This window comes from Eschrichtius robustus, chromosome X (assembly GCF_028021215.1).
Source record: "Eschrichtius robustus isolate mEscRob2 chromosome X, mEscRob2.pri, whole genome shotgun sequence".
Lineage (NCBI taxonomy): Eukaryota > Metazoa > Chordata > Mammalia > Artiodactyla > Eschrichtiidae > Eschrichtius > Eschrichtius robustus.
In genome coordinates, this window is record NC_090845.1 from 38,422,758 (window position 1) to 38,443,622 (window position 20,865).

At 41.2% G+C, this 20,865-nt stretch overlaps 1 protein-coding gene across 2 annotated transcripts; it reads left to right on the forward strand.

Moving 5' to 3' along the window:
• Window positions 1-537: 537 nt before the first annotated feature.
• Window positions 538-20,060, forward strand: ATP6AP2 (ATPase H+ transporting accessory protein 2). 2 transcript variants are annotated; one of them, XM_068533463.1, is made up of 10 exons: window positions 538-766; window positions 6,723-6,853; window positions 8,484-8,615; window positions 13,260-13,355; window positions 13,508-13,645; window positions 14,694-14,747; window positions 15,601-15,750; window positions 16,734-16,853; window positions 17,578-17,669; window positions 19,049-20,060. In XM_068533463.1, exons 1-10 carry the CDS (start codon window positions 727-729, stop codon window positions 19,116-19,118), a joined length of 1,023 nt encoding a protein of 340 aa, XP_068389564.1. In that variant the 5' UTR covers window positions 538-726; the 3' UTR covers window positions 19,119-20,060. The 2 variants fall into 2 exon arrangements, with proteins under 2 accessions (XP_068389564.1, XP_068389563.1); XM_068533462.1 differs by lacking the exon at window positions 17,578-17,669 and having other exon boundaries at window positions 539-766.
• The last annotated feature ends 805 nt before the right edge of the window (window positions 20,061-20,865 follow it).

Here is a 20,865-nt window from a genome sequence, read left to right on the forward strand (position 1 = left end):
TTTTCAGATAAACAATACTTTTTTTTAGTATAAGTACGTCCCATGGAATATTCACATGTTTATGCTAAAAACTATTCGTTGTTCATCTGAAATTCAAACGTAACTGGGCGTCCTGTAGTTTATCTAGCACCCCTACTTGGAGTGCAGGGGTTTCCCGAAGCGCCTGGCTTCCTCCCAGCAGGTGCTCAGCATCTGTGTAATTGTTACAGCGAAACCCAAACCAGCCTTACAGCTTCCACAGCTGCACCCGTAGCGGGACGGGGCCACGCGACCGGGACAGACAGACACCCTGGTTGGAGACCGTCGCTCGAGACTGGCGAAAGGGTCCGCACCCGGAGGCAGCCCCACCCTGTGGGCTCTCTAGACCCCTCGACAGGTTCCGTCATCCCCCCAGCCGCCGACCACCCGCCCTACCCTCCATCCCGTGACCGGTCGTCACGGGCCGGGGGAGGAACTGCCCGGCTCTTCGATCGCTGCCTGCCATTGGCAGGGCCTTCCATCCATCACGTTAGGCTCCGCCCATGATGCTTACGTCTCCCAGGCTTCGTCTCTTCCCCAGGCCGCGGCGTAGCTGGCGGTTGGTGGAGAAGGTGGCAGCCGTCCCAGAGGAGGCGAGCAGGGAGTCGGGGCGAGCCCGAGCTCGTCACCCCCTCGTGCTGCGGTGGTCGATCGCGTCCCGCCGGCCCGCTCCGTGTCGTCCTGCACTGCTGCGGCCGCCGCGGAACCATGGCTGTGCTCGTCGTGCTCTTGTCCTTCTTGGTGGCGGGTGAGGCCCCGGGCCGCGGGACTCGGGGGCGGCCGCGGGTGGGCGGCAGTGGGGCGGATGCCGCAGTGCGGGCAGCTGGCGATGGCATCGCCCCAGCCGCCTCCTTCTCCGCCTTCTCTCCGGGCTGGCCTGTGGCGGCGCGGCCTGGCGGGCTTGCTGGGGCCGGGCGGGGCGGGGCTGGGCTGCTTGGGGGCACCTGAGCCGGCCTCCACCCTCCGCCTCTTCAAGAAAGGCGAGTCCGCCTGTCTTGCTCCGGCCTCTTCCGGCTCGGGAGGCGCTTCGGAGGACGGGGATGCATTTCTCAGTCAACTGTTGAACCGCAGCCCTCTGCAAAGAAGCGAAGGCAGACTTCTTAGCTGCCATCAGCTGCTGCTTTTTGCATTTTTCTGGTGTCTTCATTTCTAGCGGTTGTCATCAGTAATTGGTGAAATCTCCCCACTCCCCCCAGTGTTTCGGGATGCGGAAATTGATTTTGTATGATTATTGTTTTTGTATGATTATTTCTCAAGGAGAATTTAAAGTTCCTCTCAGTAGTTTGCAATAGTTCCCAATTTTAAGGATTTGGAAACTAAGATATGAGTCACGTTCTTAGGGTCACATGTCAAATAAATGGTAGCTTTTTCTCCGTGGAACCTAGGTTCCCTAGCATTCAACAAGGGGAATGCAAGTCAGCTCATAATCGGCCTCTTACCGTGTATCATGTAATTCGGTTAATTTTACACCAATCCTTAGAAGAGGATATCACCCTCGTTTTACAGAGTGGTCAAGCCTAGATAAATTACCCAAACAGCACACAAGTAGTAAGCCGCAAAGCTGGAATTGAACCCAGATCAGCTGGTTCCAAAGCGTGGGCCTTTCCCATTATACGTGTCGTGGCACAGGTGTGAGAATGTGGGAATGATGGGGGCTGGGACTAGCGGCACAGTGGTGAACAAGAGGCCGACTTGAGAACAGTTTGGAGGAATGGGTCCCTGTTCCCCAGTGTGTCGATTTAAAACCTAGACGTTAAAAATCTGTAGGACGCCTGTGCCGCTGCTCTGTGAGGTGCTGAGATGCCCCACTTTGGGAATGGTGGTTTAATTCTACATGAAGGTATAGACCTTTGATATTTTTGAAATCGGCAGGTTTTCTCCATCCCTGGAGGTGCCCAGTGTTGTGTGTTGATGATAGTTACACTTACTTTAATGACCCCCAAATTTTAAGGTTGTATTGTACCTTTCGTCTCTGGCTCTGTCAAGGTCGTTCTGATCTATCTACTCAATTTCTTTGGGGGAATTTTTTATTTTAAGTTTTTAAATTCAGTTTTTGAAATTTAAAGATCTTCCCTTTGATACTGTGATTTAGCTGAACATCTCGCTGAAATTCCATGTTTTAATGTTATGATTGATATTATTTTGATTCAGTGAGGTTTAGGGGTTTTTGTTAGGTTTTGGTCTGAGGCAAAATAATTGCTTCTGTATATGTATGGTTTGAACCTGCTTTCCTAACTATAATAGTCTAGTTCATACAGATCAGGAATCTGATCCTGTCAGCTTCTGCACTGCATGGTCTTGTCAGATGAGGTTAAATTACTATTTTCCACAATGACTAAATGTGATTTAATGGAAAACATCTTTAAGAGATCTGACTTCTCTATTTGAGAAAAAAATGTGAGTCCTTTAAAATGGTGTTACCAAACCAGAGACCAGGGGAAGGGATCTAGGGTTATGAATACCAGGTCATGAGGAGTATTTGAAAAAAATTCAGATGTTTAGCTTGGAGAGAAAAGGCCAAGGGTGAACACATGGAATTTGAAGGGATGTCATGTTGAAGAGGGATTCAATTTGGTCACTGATGCCCCAGAGGTCGAAAGTAGGACCTGTTTATTTTTTCACTTGTCGATTCCATCCCCATTCATAGATGACAGCATAGTATGGTGGGAGTTCCCAAAGAGGGGAAGGATTCTTAACCTCTCTCCCAGACTGGGGAGGCTGGGGGAAATTTCCCCAGGCAGGGTGCCTCACAGGCAAATGTGTGAAAGGTTGGGGTGGGAAGAAAAGGCATTTTTGACAGAACAGTATGTGTAAAAGCACAGAGGTGTGAGAGCAAAAGAGTGAATAGTTTGGTGGAGCTGAAACGTATAGGAGTTAAGTTGGGGAGATCCCAGAAGGAAGGGTGGTGAAGTGCTTTGGGTGTTACATTTTGGATTTTGTCTCAGAGGCTCCGGGCATCGAGTGAAGGTGGTTGAGCTGAAGGGTGAATGTTCGGATCTGTAGTTTGAAAAGGTGCTGGGAAGGCTGGATCCGAGAGTGGCATGACGGGTCATAAGGCGGCCAGTTCTAGCAAGCCTCGAGAGAGCCTGAAGTGGGGAGGGCCTGACGAGGACCCTGGACATGGAGGGGAAAGGGTTGTGAGATAAGAAGAAGAACAAAAGATGGACAGAATTCATTGGTTGATTAGCTGTGGTGCTGAGGAAGGATTTAAAGATGACTAATTCGAGCAGCTGGGTGGAAGGTGGTGTCATCCTTTGATACAGAGAATGTAGGCGGCGTGTATGGAAAAATGGTGAATTCAGTTCTGAACCTGTTGAGTTTGACAGACCCATGGGACTTAGAAGGAAATGCTCAGCTGACTGTAGGCCTAAGGCTCAAGGGAAATCGAGGCTGAATATAAAAATCTGGGAGCCATTAGTGTGTTTTTGGTGTTTGCAGTCTTAGGGAGTAGATGGGCTCAGCCAGGGGGAGACTCCATTGTAGAACAGTGTAGAATAGAAAGCAGTGAGGGTCAGGAATGGAGCTGCAGATCTCCCAAGTGGAGTGTGCCCAGTGATATTGGGATGCCAGAAGAATGTACTGGAAATTCCATTTGTCTCTTATTTTCTCTCTCTTTTTTGTTTATAGTAATGGTCAGATATTTTTGTAGGATGTCCCTCAATTTGGGCTTGTCTGCTATTTTCTCATGATTAAATTGGGAAGAATACTAAGGTGTCTCATCCTTTTAAAAAATTTCTATTTTGTGTGTCCTGTAATATATTATGAATATATATTTTATACTACAAATGTATACTTTATAAGTAAATACATGTATATTGGGAATACTTTCAAACTTTATACTGAGAGGGTTGAAATCTCAAAAGTTTGGACGTCACTGCTTTAAAGGATGGGAAGGGGAAGAAACTGAGGAGAAAAGCAGCCAGAGGGATTGGAAGGAAAACTAGGGGCCCGGGCTTATGGAGGCCAAGGCAGGAGTTGTCAGTATCAGTTGCTTTGGGAAGTTACATAAATTGAGGGCTGAAAATTGTCTTTGGGATTTGGTGAGTCATTTCAGTGGCATGGTGGGGTCAGAAGCTGTGGGTTAGGTAGCAAACAGGAGATGAAGAAGTAGCAGAGCCAGTGATGGCTGACAACTCTTCCAGGATTCTTCGTCTGAAGGGAAGCAGAGGTAGGTGGAGGCTGGTAGGACCAAAGGAAGGGTTTTGTGGTTTGGATTTTAGAATGGGAGCACCCTACGCGTATTTTTACGCTGAAGCGAAAGAGCCAGTTGAGAGGGGAAACGGCTAGTGCAACGTGTGGCTTCATTCATTCACTCAACAAGTATCTATTGAGCACCGGTGTGCCAGGCACCGTTTTCAGCCCTGGGGATATTGTGTGAACAAGACAGACTGAAACCCCTGCCCTCGTGGAGCTCATATTGTACAGGGCCAGCTTCGTATGCCCCAAACCATATAGCCACCTAACTCCTGATACATCGTCTGTTCCAGAATAGAGACTTAATAAACCCTGAATGAATAATTCAGTAGGTGAATGAATGAAGGTCCCTTGAAGGCTGAACCATGGGATATTTTCAACCGGAGGAGGGACATCCCTGCCAGCACCTGGAGGGAGAGGAGATAAGGCTAGGGGCTTGTGCAGATAAACTTGTGATGGGGAGAGGAAGCAGGAAGCTGGAGGAATTCCTGTGCTTTCTCTTGAAGCTGGAGATGAGGTCATCTGGGTGAGACTGAGTTGGGAGTGATAAAACTGGAAGTTGAGAGAAGTTGGGAAGCCAACTTCTTAAACTTTTTAAAGGATTAGAATGTTGGGACAATGGAGATGATTGCTGGCAAAACGTAGTGCTGAGGTGGCATCCCCATTCGCTGGTCACATTCAGGTAGAGGATGGGTGGCCTTCTTTCAGGTATCCCGGAGATGCCTGCGTGAAGCAGCAGTTTCTCAGCACAGGAGTCTCTGTAAGGTTTTCTAAAGCTCTAGGCTCCTGAAGGGCTGTTGTACAGGTGTGGAAGTGGCTTCTAAGTGTAAAGCTGAGGCAAAGTAATTTAGTAGAGCTCTGCTGGGGTCGAGTGAGTAGGGCTGCATCTCAAACAAGGCAATCTCCAGATCCAGATCTTGTTCTTTAAGTGTGTATGGTATGCAGAAAGTATGCCTTCCTTGCTGCCCCATTTTCCTTAGAGTTTGCAGTTAACTACTACTTCAGCGAACCAAGATGTCTGTCATTTACAAACTGCCATTCCATTCTGCTAATTTTTTTTTGTCTGCCTTTGGCTAGAGCAGTGTGGAAATTCCTGCTCTAGTGGCTGTGCTGAATGAAACTCGTAACTCTTCATGTTGTATCAGCACCATCCTGAGGCCTTTTATTTACTGTCAATACTGCAACACCGAAACATTTACTGCTGCATCCAACGTTACTCCCATAGCCTGTAAGCGGTACTTTCCTTAGGTCAAGAGAGTAACAGTGATGCTTTATTAAAGTCTAATTTTCCTGTACTAGGCGCGACCAAGATTTGTTTTGGACTTGGAACTAATCTTTTCATAGGAGCTCGAAAGTTTCCATTAGTTACTTGTCCTTGTGTAATCTAGACATGATTGGGTTAACTCACGATGGGTGAAGAAGCAAGATACCTCATCCTTAGCCTTGGAGGGCCTATAACATAGTCCCTTTATTCTCATTCTCACCTCTTAATCCCAGGCCCCATACCCCTAGACTAGTTGACTTTATTATTACAGAATACCTTTTCTCAGCCTCTTGATATGTGCATTGGAAATACTATGTCCTGGACTTTGTTTCTAGAGTCTGAAGTATTTTACATTCTGACTGGTAACGTGGACCCCCCATTTGACAGTACTCATTTCACTAGCTTTGCCTGTGGGACATAAGGGAAGCTATGATCTATCCCTAAGATATACTAACCTGCTGAAGTTTTGGCATGATATACTAGGAATTTTATGAATTTGCATTTTCAAGAGAGGATCAACGGTAGAAATATTTGTTTATTTATTTATGGCTGTGTTGGGTCTTCATGGCTGTGCGCGGGCTTTCTCTAGTTGCGGTGAGCGGGGTCTACTCTTCGTTGTGGTGTGTGGGCTTCTCGTTGCGGTGGCTTCTCTTGTTGCGGAGCGCGGGCTCCAGTAGTTGTGGCACGTGGGCTCAGTAGTAGCAGCTCGTGGGCTCTAGAGCACAGGCTCAGTCGCTGCGCGGCATGTGGGATCTTCCTGGACCAGGCCTCGAACCCGTGTCCCGTGCATTGGCAGGCGGATTCCTAACCACTGAGCCATCAGGGAAGCCCTTTGACGGTAGAAATAATTTAGAGATTTCAAGTATCTTTTCTTCCTTTCTGGTCTGGGCCAAGGTTTTGGTTTTTGTTCTTCTAAAAATCTGGAGAAATGCTGCTGATTTCTAATTCTTGCAAAATTGCCACATGCCCCTGTTTAAGGGCCATCTGTAGGAAGGCACCTAGGTCATTAGGAGAATCTTGTTTCATAGTTGTAACTTTGTTACAGCAGAATGTATGTACTTAAATTCTTACAGTGATACTTTGAAAAAGAATTTGTTGATGTTTAGGTTTCAGCATTTTGTCCAATCAAAATTTAGTATGCTAAAGTCAATGGAGAATGGGAAAGTATGTATTATATTTAATAATTTTCAATGTGGGTGCAAAAGATTTATGATGGTGATCATTTACTAATCTGTTTTCCTTTCAGGTGTCTTAGGGGACGAGTTTAGTATATTAAGATCACCAGGGTCTGTTGTTTTCCGGGATGGAAATTGGCCCATACCAGGAGAGCGAATCCCAGACGTGGCTGCATTGTCCATGGGCTTCTCTGTGAAAGAAGTATGTGTATTTAAAAAAAATATTTGGAGCTGCTTCTGAAAGCATTTTTGTTGATTTCTGCTAATAGGCCAGGAAAGCAACGGGCAAACATAGGTACAGATTACAAAAGTAAAAAGCTTATTTGTAGTCAGGGAGATTTTGGATAAGTGTTCCAAGCTCGATTATGAAAACAAATCATTATAAAACATTAACCATGTAATCGTTTATTCATAGTAGTGACGTTCTTTGTTATATAAGAGAATGCATCTGTCCTACTATTAACAGGATGTATAATTTTATTGTGTTTTTCCAGTACACATGATAGATTTGTGTCTTGGTTCAGGCTGTTGTTACAAAGTACCATAGACTGGGTGCTTTATAAACATTTATTTCTCACAGTTCTAGGGGCTGGGAAGTCTGCGATCAGGGTGCCAGCACGGTAGGGTTCTGGTGAAGGCCCTCTCTGGGTTGCAGACTGCCAACTTCTTGTTGTATCCTCACATGGTGGAGAGAGCCGGAGAGAGCCCTCTGGGGTCCCCTCTATAAGGGTGCTCTAATCTCATTCATGAGGATTCCATCCTCATAATGTAGTTACCTCCCTAAGGCCCCTCCTCCTAATACCGTCACACTGGAGGGATTAGGATTTTTGCAACATGAATTTTGAGGAGACACAAACATTCAGTCCATTGCAATTTGTTATGCATGATAAAATGTATATGCATCTTACCTGAGTTTAGGAAAATAGTGGGGTCAGTAGCCATAACCTGTTGTAGTATCTGGCTGCTTACATGATTGTTGCGTAGGGGGCCTAGGTCCAGTCAGTATGAGACATCTTATAAAGCTCAGGGCTGGAAGAAAGGAGATGGAGTTTGCTCTATCTTCCTATCTCCTCCCACTTTAAACTTTGGTGCTTTTGAGGTGGTCTCTAGATATCATCAGTCACTCAAAGGAACATTCTTCCTAGGTCCTGAGTGCCCTTGAAACCAGAAGCAGTGCATGGGAACTGCCTCTCTGCTGGGCCTTTGGGTGGAGCCCCTGCATTCCTTGCGTGAACCTGATGGGTTGTTTACATTTTAGGATGAAATTTGCACCTAGTTCTTTACAAACTTAATTTTGACTACAAATGGCTGTCAAAGTAACCTTTAGAAATAATTATTAATAAACTACTATGAGTTACTTTCAGCAGGAATTTTATTTATAAAGCACTTAGTCTAAAGAGAATGTTGTAATGGTAGCCTTGCTGTGTCACTGTGAAAGAGAAAAGTGATGCTGTAGGTAAGGGCAAAGAATGATGTGAGGGAAGGAAATGTCCATGGTTATATGGAAAAGAGAATGTTTTGTAATCTGGAATTTGAAAAGTACCTACATTTTGTTTATTTGCCTGCTTTTTTCCACAGAAGGTTTGAGATGACTCGTTATTAGACTTTATTGTTTCAAGTCTGTAAAAGTTTAAGAAAATGAAGAAGGTAGAAATCAGCATCCTCAATTAGGAGATTGCAACTACTGCTTTAAATAAGACATTTGCTGTCCCTGTGAGTTTTCATTGCCAGTGTCATCCCAGTACCCCTTAATTCTGCTTGTTAGATGTTATTAGGAAAATGGTTTCCTGCGTTGATAATTGGCACAGTTTCACACTTTTCAATGTGTGTAGGACCTTTCTTGGCCGGGACTTGCAGTGGGTAACCTATTCCACCGTCCTCGGGCTACCGTTATGGTGACGGTGAAGGGAGTGGACAAGCTTGCTCTACCCCCAGGCAGTGTCATTTCGTACCCTTTGGAAAATGTGAGTATTTATTATAAAGAATTAAAGGGATGCATTTAAAATTTTGTCTTGTCAGCTGTCATTATGGATTGTGCTCTAAGCACTCGTCTTTTTTTTTTTTTAATGCACTGATAAGTAAAATAGTTGTTTTTTTTTTTAATTATATGATGGTTGTAAATTTATTGAGACTTGGCTGTTTGCTATGGATGAGAATACTTTCTAAGGTAGAGAAATTGGCCCACTCTCAGAATAGTCAGAGGCTCAAAAAAGAGAAACCAGTTGAGGGTGTAACCTGCTGACATTTTCTAGGGCATTATTTTGTCACCTTCCCTTCAGAATTTTATCATTTTTGTGTAAGAAGGAGACTGGAGGCAATTTTGCTGGCTCACTTATTCCCTCACTGGCCTTTCAGGCAATATGGCTGACTGAGCTGTTGTGAGAGGCCCTCCTTCTACTGTAAGCATATAGAAGTCACCAAACATCTTTACATGTATCACTAAACTTGAAAGCGAGGAAGGGATACACACAGGTGCCAGATATGAATAGAGAATTCAAAAGCCACAATGGTGAGCAGGAGCTGAAGGTGAAATTGTGTTCCCTACAGAAAGCCTGGGGCTATAAAATGCTGTCTTGTTCTTGAAAGGAGGACTATTAAAACCCCAGCTGCCCTAGGGCTACCATGAAGGAGCTGGGTTGCCACCCTTAGCTGTGGGGCCCAAAGAGCCCCCCTAAGAGAAATCGGAACTATGGGCTTGTGCTGTGCAGAGTCACATGCTCCAAATTCACACAATCCACCCCACACAGACACCTCCCCAGCCCAGGGCTCCTTCGGTAAAAAAGAACTGAAGAGGAGTTGAATTTACCAAACACTTGAAGGAAAAAATGCCATGAGAAAGTCAGCAGGTGCAACAAACAGAATTCATCCCCCTAGAACTACTACAGATAATAGACCAGCCTCAAAAAGAGATTTAAAAATACATATATTAAAATTGTGAAAGAGTTAAAGGAAGGGATAGAAACCAGAGGCAGTTAAAAGATATTTTTGATATGTGGTGCTTTCATTTTCTCTTAAAAATATTTTGTAATTGATACTGATTTCTTTAACCCATGAGTTATTTAGAAGTGTTGTAACATACGGGTTCTTTCAAAATAAGTTTTAATTTTTCAGTTTCTAATTTCACTGCATTGTAACACTGGTCTATATGATGCTGATTTTGGTGGTGGTGGGGGGTTTCACACTTTTCCTGTGGTCTAGTATACAGTATCTCCAAGCACACATGACATGCTTACAAAAAATGACCGTGTACTAGGCCACAAGGCAAATCTCAATGGATAATAATCAGTATCATATAAACCACCCTCTCTGACCACAATGCAGTTAAATCTGAATACAATAACAAAATGATACCTTAAAAAATGCTTGGAAGTGGTAGAAACAAACACAAGATACGACTCCTCAGGTTTAGAGCACACTGAGGTAGGCTAAAGCCAAATCAACACCTAAATATAGTGAAATTGAAGAACTGTCAAGGACGCTAATAATCTTCCCAGAGAGAAAAGACGCTGTCATGACAAAGGAATGAGAGTAAAATGGTAGCAGATTTCTCATCATTGCCATTAGGGACCAGAAGCGCAAGAAAGGAAAAGCAGGAATTGCACAGTATGAAGCTAGGCTGAGAATATTGTTTAAGTAGTTATAATAAAATGATACAGAAATGAAAATTATAACTATTGGGAGGGTGGAGAGATAGAAACAGAGTGCGTGTAAGGGGATAGGGCTGTGGTTGGTAATGTGGGAGAGCTAGATCCTCATTTTCTGTAACGGGCGATAAATACATAATGCCTAAAATTGAAAAATCAAGATGGAGTAGTATAAACATTATTTAGAGGTGGTGGTAAAAAGAAAAGGAAACAAAGGATTTGAAGGTGAGTGCTATAAATAGGTACTAAGGATGTAATGTTCAGTCAGTCAGCATGATGACTGTAGTTAACACTGCTGTGTGATACATATGAAAGTTGTCAAGAGGGTAAACTCTAAGTTATCAATCACAAGGAAAAAAATTTTATGTTCACTAAACTTACTGCAGTAATCATTTCACAGTATATGTAAGTCAAACCATCATGTTGTATACCTTAAAACTTACACAGTGATGTATGTCAACTGTATCAATAAAACTGGAAAAATTAACTCGAAGTGAGGAAGAAAAAAGATGGGGGAGGAAAGAAAGTGAGTACCTCAGAGAAATAGGACGGGCAACCTTATCTTCCATAGAAAGTCTTAAAGAATTGTTTGTCTCTTTAAACCACATGTATATATAACTCTTAAAAATTAATTTTTAAAAAGCCAATAAGAAAAGGTAGCTGAAATAGACACAGTCCTAAATAATTCATTGGTTGAGGAGAAAATTATGGTGGAAGTGTTGAAATTATTTGGAACTGAATATCACAAATGTGCCATATATTTAAAGGGTACAGCTAAAGTGGTAAGAAGAGGGAAAATTTATAACCCTACATGCACATGTTAGATGATTTAAAAGATTGGAAATTAATGAGCTAAAGAAACCAGAAGAATTTCAGAGTAAATGGAAGGAAGGGAACAATAAAAATGAAAGACATGTGAAAAAGATACTTTTAGTCTTCTCAAAGGTTATTAAGTAGCTTGTTGTGTGATTTCTGTAAAAATCACTGTAGAAGATCTCTTTTAAAAAAGTATATACGGGACGTCCCTGGCGGTCCAGTGGTTAAGACTCCACGCTTCCACTGCAGGGGGCACAGGTTCCATCCCTGGTCAGGGAACTAAGATCCCATATGCCACGCAGCACAGCCAAAAAATAAAAATAAAAAAGTATATTAAAAATCCAATATGCCATTAAGATTTTCATTAGCCTACAATCCAAAACTAAACATTTTAAAACAGACTAGCCTCATTTTACAGGAGTAGAAGCTGTGAAAAGAGGTCATGTTATTGCTTGACCCTGACCGACCGCTTCTAATACTTTTACTGGCAGTAGGTGGAAAGATAGATATAAGGCTCTGAGGGAAAAATCCACCAGAAAAAAAAAAAAAAAGCCTTAGAATTCCACTTAACAAAGCTTCTATTTGATTAGCTAGCTGTTATCATTAGATTTTCAAGTCCTGTAGATACAGAATTTCCATTTTTCCCAGGACAAACGTGTATCCTTATAATGTAGTAGAAGAAAACAATCATGGGATTTTAAGCATGACCTTTTTTCCTTTTTGAGTATAGCAGTCTATATAATTTTTTCTTTTCCTTCACAGTTTGGCGCTCACCTGACTCAGTAGCTTCTCCAATTTGATTGCTAGGGACACGTTACCTTTAATCTTTAACTTTCCTGCTGTGTGTGCCACGGAGGTGAAATGAGGCTGGAGAGTTTGTGTTACATGTTCTCATATTCCTTCCAAAGCCCAAGGAAGTGAAGTGTGTGCCTGCAAAAGGAGGAGCGCTTGTGGCTGACTCAGGGAGCTTGTAACAGGATGCTTTTGCAAGCTGGAACTCTTCCCCTTCTTCAGTTACTCATTAACTTATTTTAAGAGAATTTGGGGAAGAGTTAATATGCATCTTGTGTAAGAGTAAAAATAGATAACACTTCACATTTATTAATCACATTTATTTCTGCCTGGCCCACATTAACGAGCTACTTATATACATGAACCTTTTAATAGTAAAGGGAATTACCGGAAAAAAAAAATCACTGTACGAAATCTCCATTAAAACAAAAACATTACTACTGTACTGCTGGTTGTAATAATATTGAGAATAAATAAGTTTTTGAGGGGAAAAATTACCATAATTTAAAAAAATAATGTGGGGCAAAAACAGGTCTATGGGAATAGAAGTCAGAATTTTGGTTACCCTTGGGGGTGGAGGGAGTGGGTAGAGAGGCTTGCAGAGCGCTGATGTTTTGTTTTGCTCTGGTTGGGTTATATGAGCATATCCATCTGTAAATATTCCTTGAGCTGTTACTCCAAGATTTGTGCACCGTATTATATGTATGTTACACTTTAATAATAAATTCACGGAAAAAAGTACATTTTATCACAATTAGCTATTTCAGTTTATTAATATCATGTGTTCCCAAGATAAATTTCACATTCAGAATTCTTGTGACATACTTTATGCCTTGCCTAAGAGTCTTCAGTCTATCTGAAGACCAAACCCTACATCTTATTATTTTTAAAATTTTGAAATGGAAAATGAGGTCTCTCTTTCAATTATATTCAAGTCTTCAAATTCCTTTGACCCTCTCTTAAATGCAAGTTAATACATTATTGTAGAATATACATTCATTGTGGCACATTTTATCAATATTGAAACCAGATGTATTGCTGCTTAAAATACCTGAATGACCACCAGAAAATGGTCGTTTGTGCAAGGTAGTGTTTTCGCCTTCATTTTGCACGTTTTTTCTCATTTAGGCACATTTGGAGACACAAACTCATTGGCCCACTAGGGGGCTGTTTAATCTTCTGTGCCCTCAAAAGGGCTCTTTGCGTTTGGATATGATTTAGGTCTTTTGAATTTCCATAGAAAATGCTGGTACTTTTTTTTTTTTTTTTTTAAGGCTCCTTTTTTAATACCGTGTAAATGATTTTTCTTCCCATTTTGGTTCAGATGATAATTAAGATCTCACTATTAAATTTCAGGCAGTTCCTTTCAGTCTTGACAGCGTTGCAAATTCCATTCACTCCTTATTTTCTGAAGAAACTCCTGTAGTTTTACAGTTGGCTCCCAGTGAGGAAGTAAGTGTGATACAGTTTTTATTTTAAATGCTTTAAAAAATAAGCTTTCTTTATTTAATGAAAATTTAAAACTAATTTTACGAAAAATGCTGACAGACCTCTGTATATTGGAATTAATCTGTAGAATGTAACAAAATTTTGGATTCTTGCAGAGAGTGTACATGGTGGGGAAGGCAAACTCGGTTTTTGAAGATCTCTCAGTAACACTAAGACAGCTCCGCAATCGACTGTTTCAAGAAAACTCTGTTCTCAGTTCACTTCCCCTCAATTCTCTGAGTAGGAACAATGAAGTAAGTAGTGCAGTTATTGAATGAATAAATGAATATCATTAGTAACTTGCCATTTCTTATGCTCCTGACTTTAGAGCAAACTTGAAATTTTAGAAAATGAAAAGTTTTGCAAGTTTATTGCTTGGAGTAGATTCTTTTTTCCTTTAGTGTAATTTTTAAGAAATGAATCTCATCTCTTTGTGAGCTGATCTGTAGTAATAAATAGCACTACATTCTAGCGCAAGGGTTGCCACCAATTAATCCTGACAGGCCAGAAATCACAGTAACTAGTTGGTAGTTGGTAGAGCTGTGTGGATCTGGTAATGTGGGAGCCATTATTCACTGCCACTTTTGATGTGTTGCCTCATTTTTCTAATTCATTCTTGACTGTACAGTGGAGGGCACCACCCTTACTTTTGACTCCTGTATGTCAGCTTCACCACCTGTTCATGCACCCTCTTAACCACATGGCATGCCACCTTTGTGGTAGCCTCCCTTCTTCACCTACTCTGGATGACCAGGACCACCATCTTTTATTCTTCAAGGGATGTGAGCAAAGTAGGCTATTGGCAGGACCTCGTTGCAGTGCGCCAGAATATTCTGATGCCCTGAGGGAAAACCAGTTTAGATGCTTTTTCACAGCTTTATCAAAAATAAAGCTATTGGGACTTCCCCGGTGGCGCAGTGGTTAAGAATCCGCCTGCCAATGCAGGGGACACGGGTTCGAGCCCTGGTCTGGGAAGATCCAATGCAGCCAAAAATAAATAAATACAATAAATAAGTTAAAAAAAAAAATAAAACACACAAAAAAGCATTCCTTAAAAAAAAATAAAGCTATTTGAGTGGTAGTCACTGTGCTGGAGAATGACTATCACCTTTTTGTTAGGAAATACTGTTTTATAAGCATTTTCAGTTGAAATGAACCTAGCAAATGGAGGACAGTTGTTGCATAAATTCACTCATGTACTTAATGTCTGTAATATCCTGTGCCTTATTTGATTGATAGATGGCAAATACAGATCTTAGATGCATATGTAAAATAATGCTCATTTCTTTCTGCTCTCTGCAGGTTGATCTGCTTTTTCTTTCTGAACTGCAAGTGCTACATGATATTTCAAGTTTGGTAAGTAGGCTTCTCAAATTTTTCCGTTCCATTTATTCTGGTTCCAGAAGACATTTCTAGAGAGTCCTTGAATGATAGTGAAACCGGTCAAAAAGTTTAAGTATGCCCTAGATTTATGATTCCATGAAAGTTGAGAAAGCAGTGGTGGTGTTGGGAATTTTGAACTCATCTCATGTTAACAAATTACTTTGCATTTCTACCTTTAGGAGGGATAGTAAGTATTAATGTATCTTCCAAGAACACAGGCTTAGGAGTAAGGCCACCCTGGCTGTGGTCCTGACCTGTTGATTTCTTGTCAGACATTAAGACTTAAACAGTTTGGACTAATAACACAGTCGACCAAGTCAGGAAGAGAATATATATGCCTGTAGTGTATTCTTTTTTTTTTTTTGGTGATTTTTTTTTTTAAAAACCCTCCTATGACGAAATAGAAAATCTTACCCGTGTGCTATCTTCTGAAGTTGCTGGCCAAACTCTCAGTGGGGTTGGTTTGGGGAGTGTGGAGGTGTAGTGCTGGTGGTGTGGGAGATGTCTGCTCTGTGAGCACCGATGGCTCATCTCTCCTGGGATCAAACTGGTCCAACCATCTGTTCTCTCATACCCTGGCCTGTATCTGAGGTTTTTAAACTAAGAAATTTTTAAAAGAGCTTTTATTATAACTGCTCCTAAAAATGAGATTTGTGTTGGATTTGTTTTATCAGAAACTCCCATTTAGACCAGTTCTGTTTGCCACCGTTCTAGACTATTGTGGTACCCTGGGGTGCTTCTGCCTAGTTTAGTTAGGTGTAAAACTCCAACTGGCTGTGTTTGACAATACTTCATCTATTTCCTTTTGTTTGTTTTTTCTCCTAAGTTGTCTCGACATAAGCATCTAGCCAAGGATCATTCTCCTGATTTATACTCACTGGAGCTGGCAGGTTTGGACGAAATTGGGAAACGTTACGGGGAAGACTCTGAACAATTTAGAGATGCTTCTAAGATCCTTGTTGATGCTCTACAAAAGGTAAACCATCAATGGGGTGTGAGCAGTTAGAGTATGAGCATTTGACTTTTAGCCTCCTAATGGGAAAAATCTGCTTAGTGAAATACTATTGGTTGAAGTCTTTTACTCACCTTCTTTGAGGGCCCTACTAATTTCAGTGACCGAGGATGGAGTAGGTCACAGGTGTATGTTGGGATGTCTGTCTTTTTTTTTTTTCCGGCCTTGCCGAGCGGCTTGCAGGATCTTAGTTCCTCGACCAGGGATTGAACCCGGGCCCTGGCAGTGGAAGTGCCAAGTCCTAACCAGTGGACCACCAGGGAAATCCCAGGGATGTCTCTCTTTCTAACGCTGGCAATAGGCAGCATAGGAAATGATCAGTAACTCTAGCACAGTACTTTTTTCTTTTTCTTTTTGGCATGGTAAAATATATCTAACATAAATTTCCCATTTAACCATTTCTAAGTGTACAGCTCTGTGGCGCTAAGTACATTCACATTGTTGGGCAACTGTACCACCATCCATCGCCAGAACTTTCACCTTCCCTGAAACTCTAATCCCTATGAAATAATCGAAGGAGAACACTTAGCACAGTACCAGACATTTAGTAGATACTAGTAAATGCTAGTTTTCTTCTGCCCTTGACGTTATTCACCTGCAGCTCTTCAGTGAGGCTTCATAGTTAAATCTTCGTAGATGTTTGTGATCAACCAGAGACAACAAAGATTTCATTTTTCCTACTTCCCTGCCCCCAGTTTATACACCAACAAATTCAGTGACCCTTCTTTCTGGAAGTAATTTTATTTTGAACGTTTATATGTTGAATCTTAACACTTTTCTGAATATTTTAACATCATCAAAACCTTTAAGACTTGCCTATTTTAAGACACAGTGTATTTCATGAGCCAGTAGGTAATTGTATTTGTTCTTGTAGGTGCACAGAAGCTTTACAAAAATTTTAATAAGTGTGTATTTTGAGATTCATAGTAATGTCAGTAACTCTTCAGTTTGCAGATGACATGTACAATCTCTACAGTGGGAATGCAGTGGTAGAGTTAGTGACTGTCCGATCGTTCGACACATCCCTTGCGAGGAAGACTAGGACTATCCTTGAGGCAAAACAAGCGGTGAGTATGTTTTTAGATCCTGCTTTAAAATTGTAAAATTAACTCTAAAAAACCCACTAAATCCTGTATCACTTGTGGGCAATATGAATGAGCAGTCAGTAAATCTGAAAAAACAATTAAAACGTAGGTTTCTTATTCACGTAGGTATGTGTGTTTTGCCAGTGATGCTCAGTTCTTTGGGGTTGTAATCAGATAATGCAAGACTTTGTTAGGGATGCGAGACTTTGTCAGGGATAAAAGCAAATGTGTCAGAGCCCATAAGATAATTCAAATATGGGTATTACAAGGAGACCTCAGAAGTTAACATGAGGGAGTGGTGTGGCGCTCTCAACTTGTGGAGTCTGCTTTTCTCAGAGGTACATCGTCTTTGTGGTACAGTCTCCCATCTTCCAGCTACGTACACTCTTTATAATACAGTTTTTTGACCTGGATCTTGCTTTGATTTTTAAGCATTTAGAGGATCATAGGCAAGGGTGCCAGCTCTAGTATATATAACAAGTGCGTGTGCGCGCACGGCCAAGAACATTACTTACAGCTGGCTTCAGCTGGCTTCATCTCTCAGAGCAGGCGGATTCCCAGTCGTTTATGGACACTCTCCTTTGGGTCCATTTTGCAGCCAGCACTCTCCTCAGTTTTATCAATCGCCGTGTGGGACTTAGAGTGAGATGCTCAAAAGTAATGTGTTCAAGATAATCTAGATGTGACTTGTTTTCATCCTTAACAGGAGCGGAAGGACCTCTGTTTAAGACAGCATGGCAGGCTAGACAAACCGAAAAATTTTCTGACTACAGAGCATCTAGAAATAGTGGATAAAAAGTAAACACCCTCTTTTTTTTTTTTTTTTTTAATTAATTTTTTTTTTTTTTAAAGATTTTTAGAAATTTCATGTAATGTCTGAAACATTTATATTAACATATTTCCATACAAATACAAATATAAGATTTTTAGAAATTTCATGTAATGTCTGAAACATTTATATTAACATATATATGTTAGTAAACACCCTCTTGAGTGCACAGTTTAACTCTCAAGAAAGTTAAGGGAAACGCTTAAGGAGCAACTGCAGAAAGGGAACTGGAGAACTGTGTTTGTTAGTCAGGCTGCCCTGGGAACATTTCCAGTTGGGTTACTGAGCAACTGGCTCTCTGTGGGGAGTTGGAACTGACGCCTCCCCGTGAAGCTGGGACCCTGAAAGGGCCGTGCCCGCAGCGAGACTAGAAAACAGCCCGCCTGCCAGCAGAAGGAGACAGGAAGGCAGCTTGGGGGGGGCTGTGCAGTCGGGGTATGTGCTGGGGGTGGAATGTCTCCTAGGGAATCCTTAACCACAGGGCCACCTTCATGTGGGTTTGAGGCTCAAATTTATACTATCCGCAAGTTCTAGGAAGCCCCAGGCCAAGAAATTAACACAAACCTCAGCCCCAGGCTGGTAAAAGACCGGTGGCCTCCAGCGGAAGCGAATGTAAAACCTCCCTGGCAGGACACACCCTCCACACACAGCGTACAAAGTATGTAACATGTAATACTAGTTAAAGAATTTTAAAAAGTTAACGTTATAAAGCTGAAGAGAATACTCGTTCTTCTGAAGCTCCCTCTTGTCTTACTCCTTTACCCTCCCCATCTAGAGGTAATTGCTCTCCTGAATATTATGTTAACCAGTCCCTGGCTTTTCTTTACAGTTTTAATACATATGTATTTATCCTTAAATAATGTTTGGTTTTGCCTGTAATTGAATTTTCTATAAATGGAATCATACTATATGTATTTTTCTCTGAGCAAAGGCTCAGTATTGTTTTTAAGAGCCACGCAAGTTGATAAACATAGCAGTAAAATGACCTGAACTACTACTATATGTTCCACTGGATGTGCCACATTTATTCATCCCGTTGCTGGATGTCCTTGCACATGTCTTGGTACATCTAGACGTGTTCCCTAGGGCATGCACTGGCTGGATCACAGTATACGCACACTGTCAAGTTTATTGGCGTTGCAAGCAGTTGGAGCACTGTATATACTTCCACCAACAGTGTGCTAACCTTCTCTTTGAAGGCTCCCCCCTTCTTGGTTCCTCCTAATATAGGGAGCTCTTATGCCACTTATTAATATACTTTGTTAGATAAATGAATCATAGCTAGCAAATTGGGATAATTTCCTAACTTAACATTCTTCCCTCTGTGATTTTCTTTTCTTTACTGTAGAAGGACCCATCAAGTACCTATAACCTCGCATATAAGTATAATTTTGAATATCCAGTGGTTTTCAACATGATACTCTGGATAATGATCGCCTTGGCCTTGGCTGTGATTATCACCTCTTACAATATTTGGAACATGGATCCTGGATATGATAGCATCATTTATAGGATGACAAACCAGAAGATTCGAATGGATTGAACTTTCCTTATGCCAACTTAGAAAAGGGGTTTGGAAATCGGCTGTTTCGTTGTAATAAATCTTTTAGTGTAAAGTAGATAGTATAAATTTATAGAAAAGCAGATTGTGTTCTCGCTTTTATGTGCCTGTGAGATGATGTTCTTTTAGAGTGAATTAATTATAGTGTTGATGTGAGTTGATTTGTGTGATACAGGTTCCATAATATGCTCAAATACTATGATTGATATAACCATTTAATATGAATTTCATTCCATTTAATATTTGGAAACATGCACTGAAATAACAGTTTGTGTTACTTATGTTGGGAAAATGCACTGACTTTGAAATGCTTAACTTACTTCCTTACACAGGACAGGTGAAAGTGATAACTGGACTGTTCTATACTATGAACATAAACATCTTAATCTGAAACGAGTAAAGTAAAGGTTTTTAACTTCAAGCAGCTCTAAACTACGTATGTCTACGTATGTGCTTATATAGTCACTTACTTAGATTTGGACTTCCATCTGATATTGACAGACTATAGCTGTTTTTTAACCTCTTCTGAAAGTTTGGTGATCCGAATGGTCAGGTGTGGATATTAAAGATACTACATTGATCTAAGAAGGAACTAGCTTTGTGGAGTTACACACAAAAACATTTGGGGGACATCTTGGGGCATGATTTAGTTTTTCCCCTTTTGTAAGTAAGTTGTTCTGGTTTGCAGTACAACATCGTTCTCTAGAACGTTAAGTGGAAGTAGATGCTCCCTACTTTTCATGTGGAAGTGGACCAATGTCTATAAAGAGTGGCAAATAAAGTTAATAATGATTCCAAATTTGTGTCATTTCAATATTAAATCTATTTTATATTGTAAAAGCCTAACTGAAAAGGGTTTTAATCTAATTAAAATTGGCTGTTTTGTTACACAAACTTTTATTATTATTCTCACTGCCTCCTGAGATTCATTACCAATTGAGGAAGACATTTCAATTACTATGCTTGTTACTGAATTTATACAGAATATGTGATAAATTCACACTAGACTTCAGGTAGGGAAGGCTTAAATTTTCCTATAGCATTTAAAAAGGTGAATATACAACTAACTGATTACAGTATGAAGAACTAATAAGGTAAAGGCTTAAGGGATACAGTTTTAAATTCTTATAGCTTACCCAATTAGAATTTTAAACTTCATGATTATGTAGCTAAGTTACTTTAGTAAGAGAGTTGTGCTGCCCTGCCCCTGGGAACCCCCTACTTGGGTTTAGTATTAGCTGTGTCTGCCTCTTCTTTGCAAAGAACATCAAATCATTTCTAAATAACATGTTTGAGAAGACGGAGTCTATTTATCCTGCAGGATACCATTGACAGTTACAGTGTTAAACTTCCATAGAGTGGAGGAAGTTTTTGTTTTCTTTTTGCCTCTCATTGAACTATAAATAGTGAAGCTAATAACTCCACAGGAAAGAAAAACTAATGGTCCTAAAATCACTCAAGTGTTCTCCTCCACCGCTACCCCCTGCCAAGTTTATGAGGGTGAGGGCATTTTCAGCAACCTAGCCCGGAAACACTCTGACCCCCACGGAACCCAACAGGGCCTATGTCTGGGGAACAGGGATCTATAATGCTGCAGAGCGGTT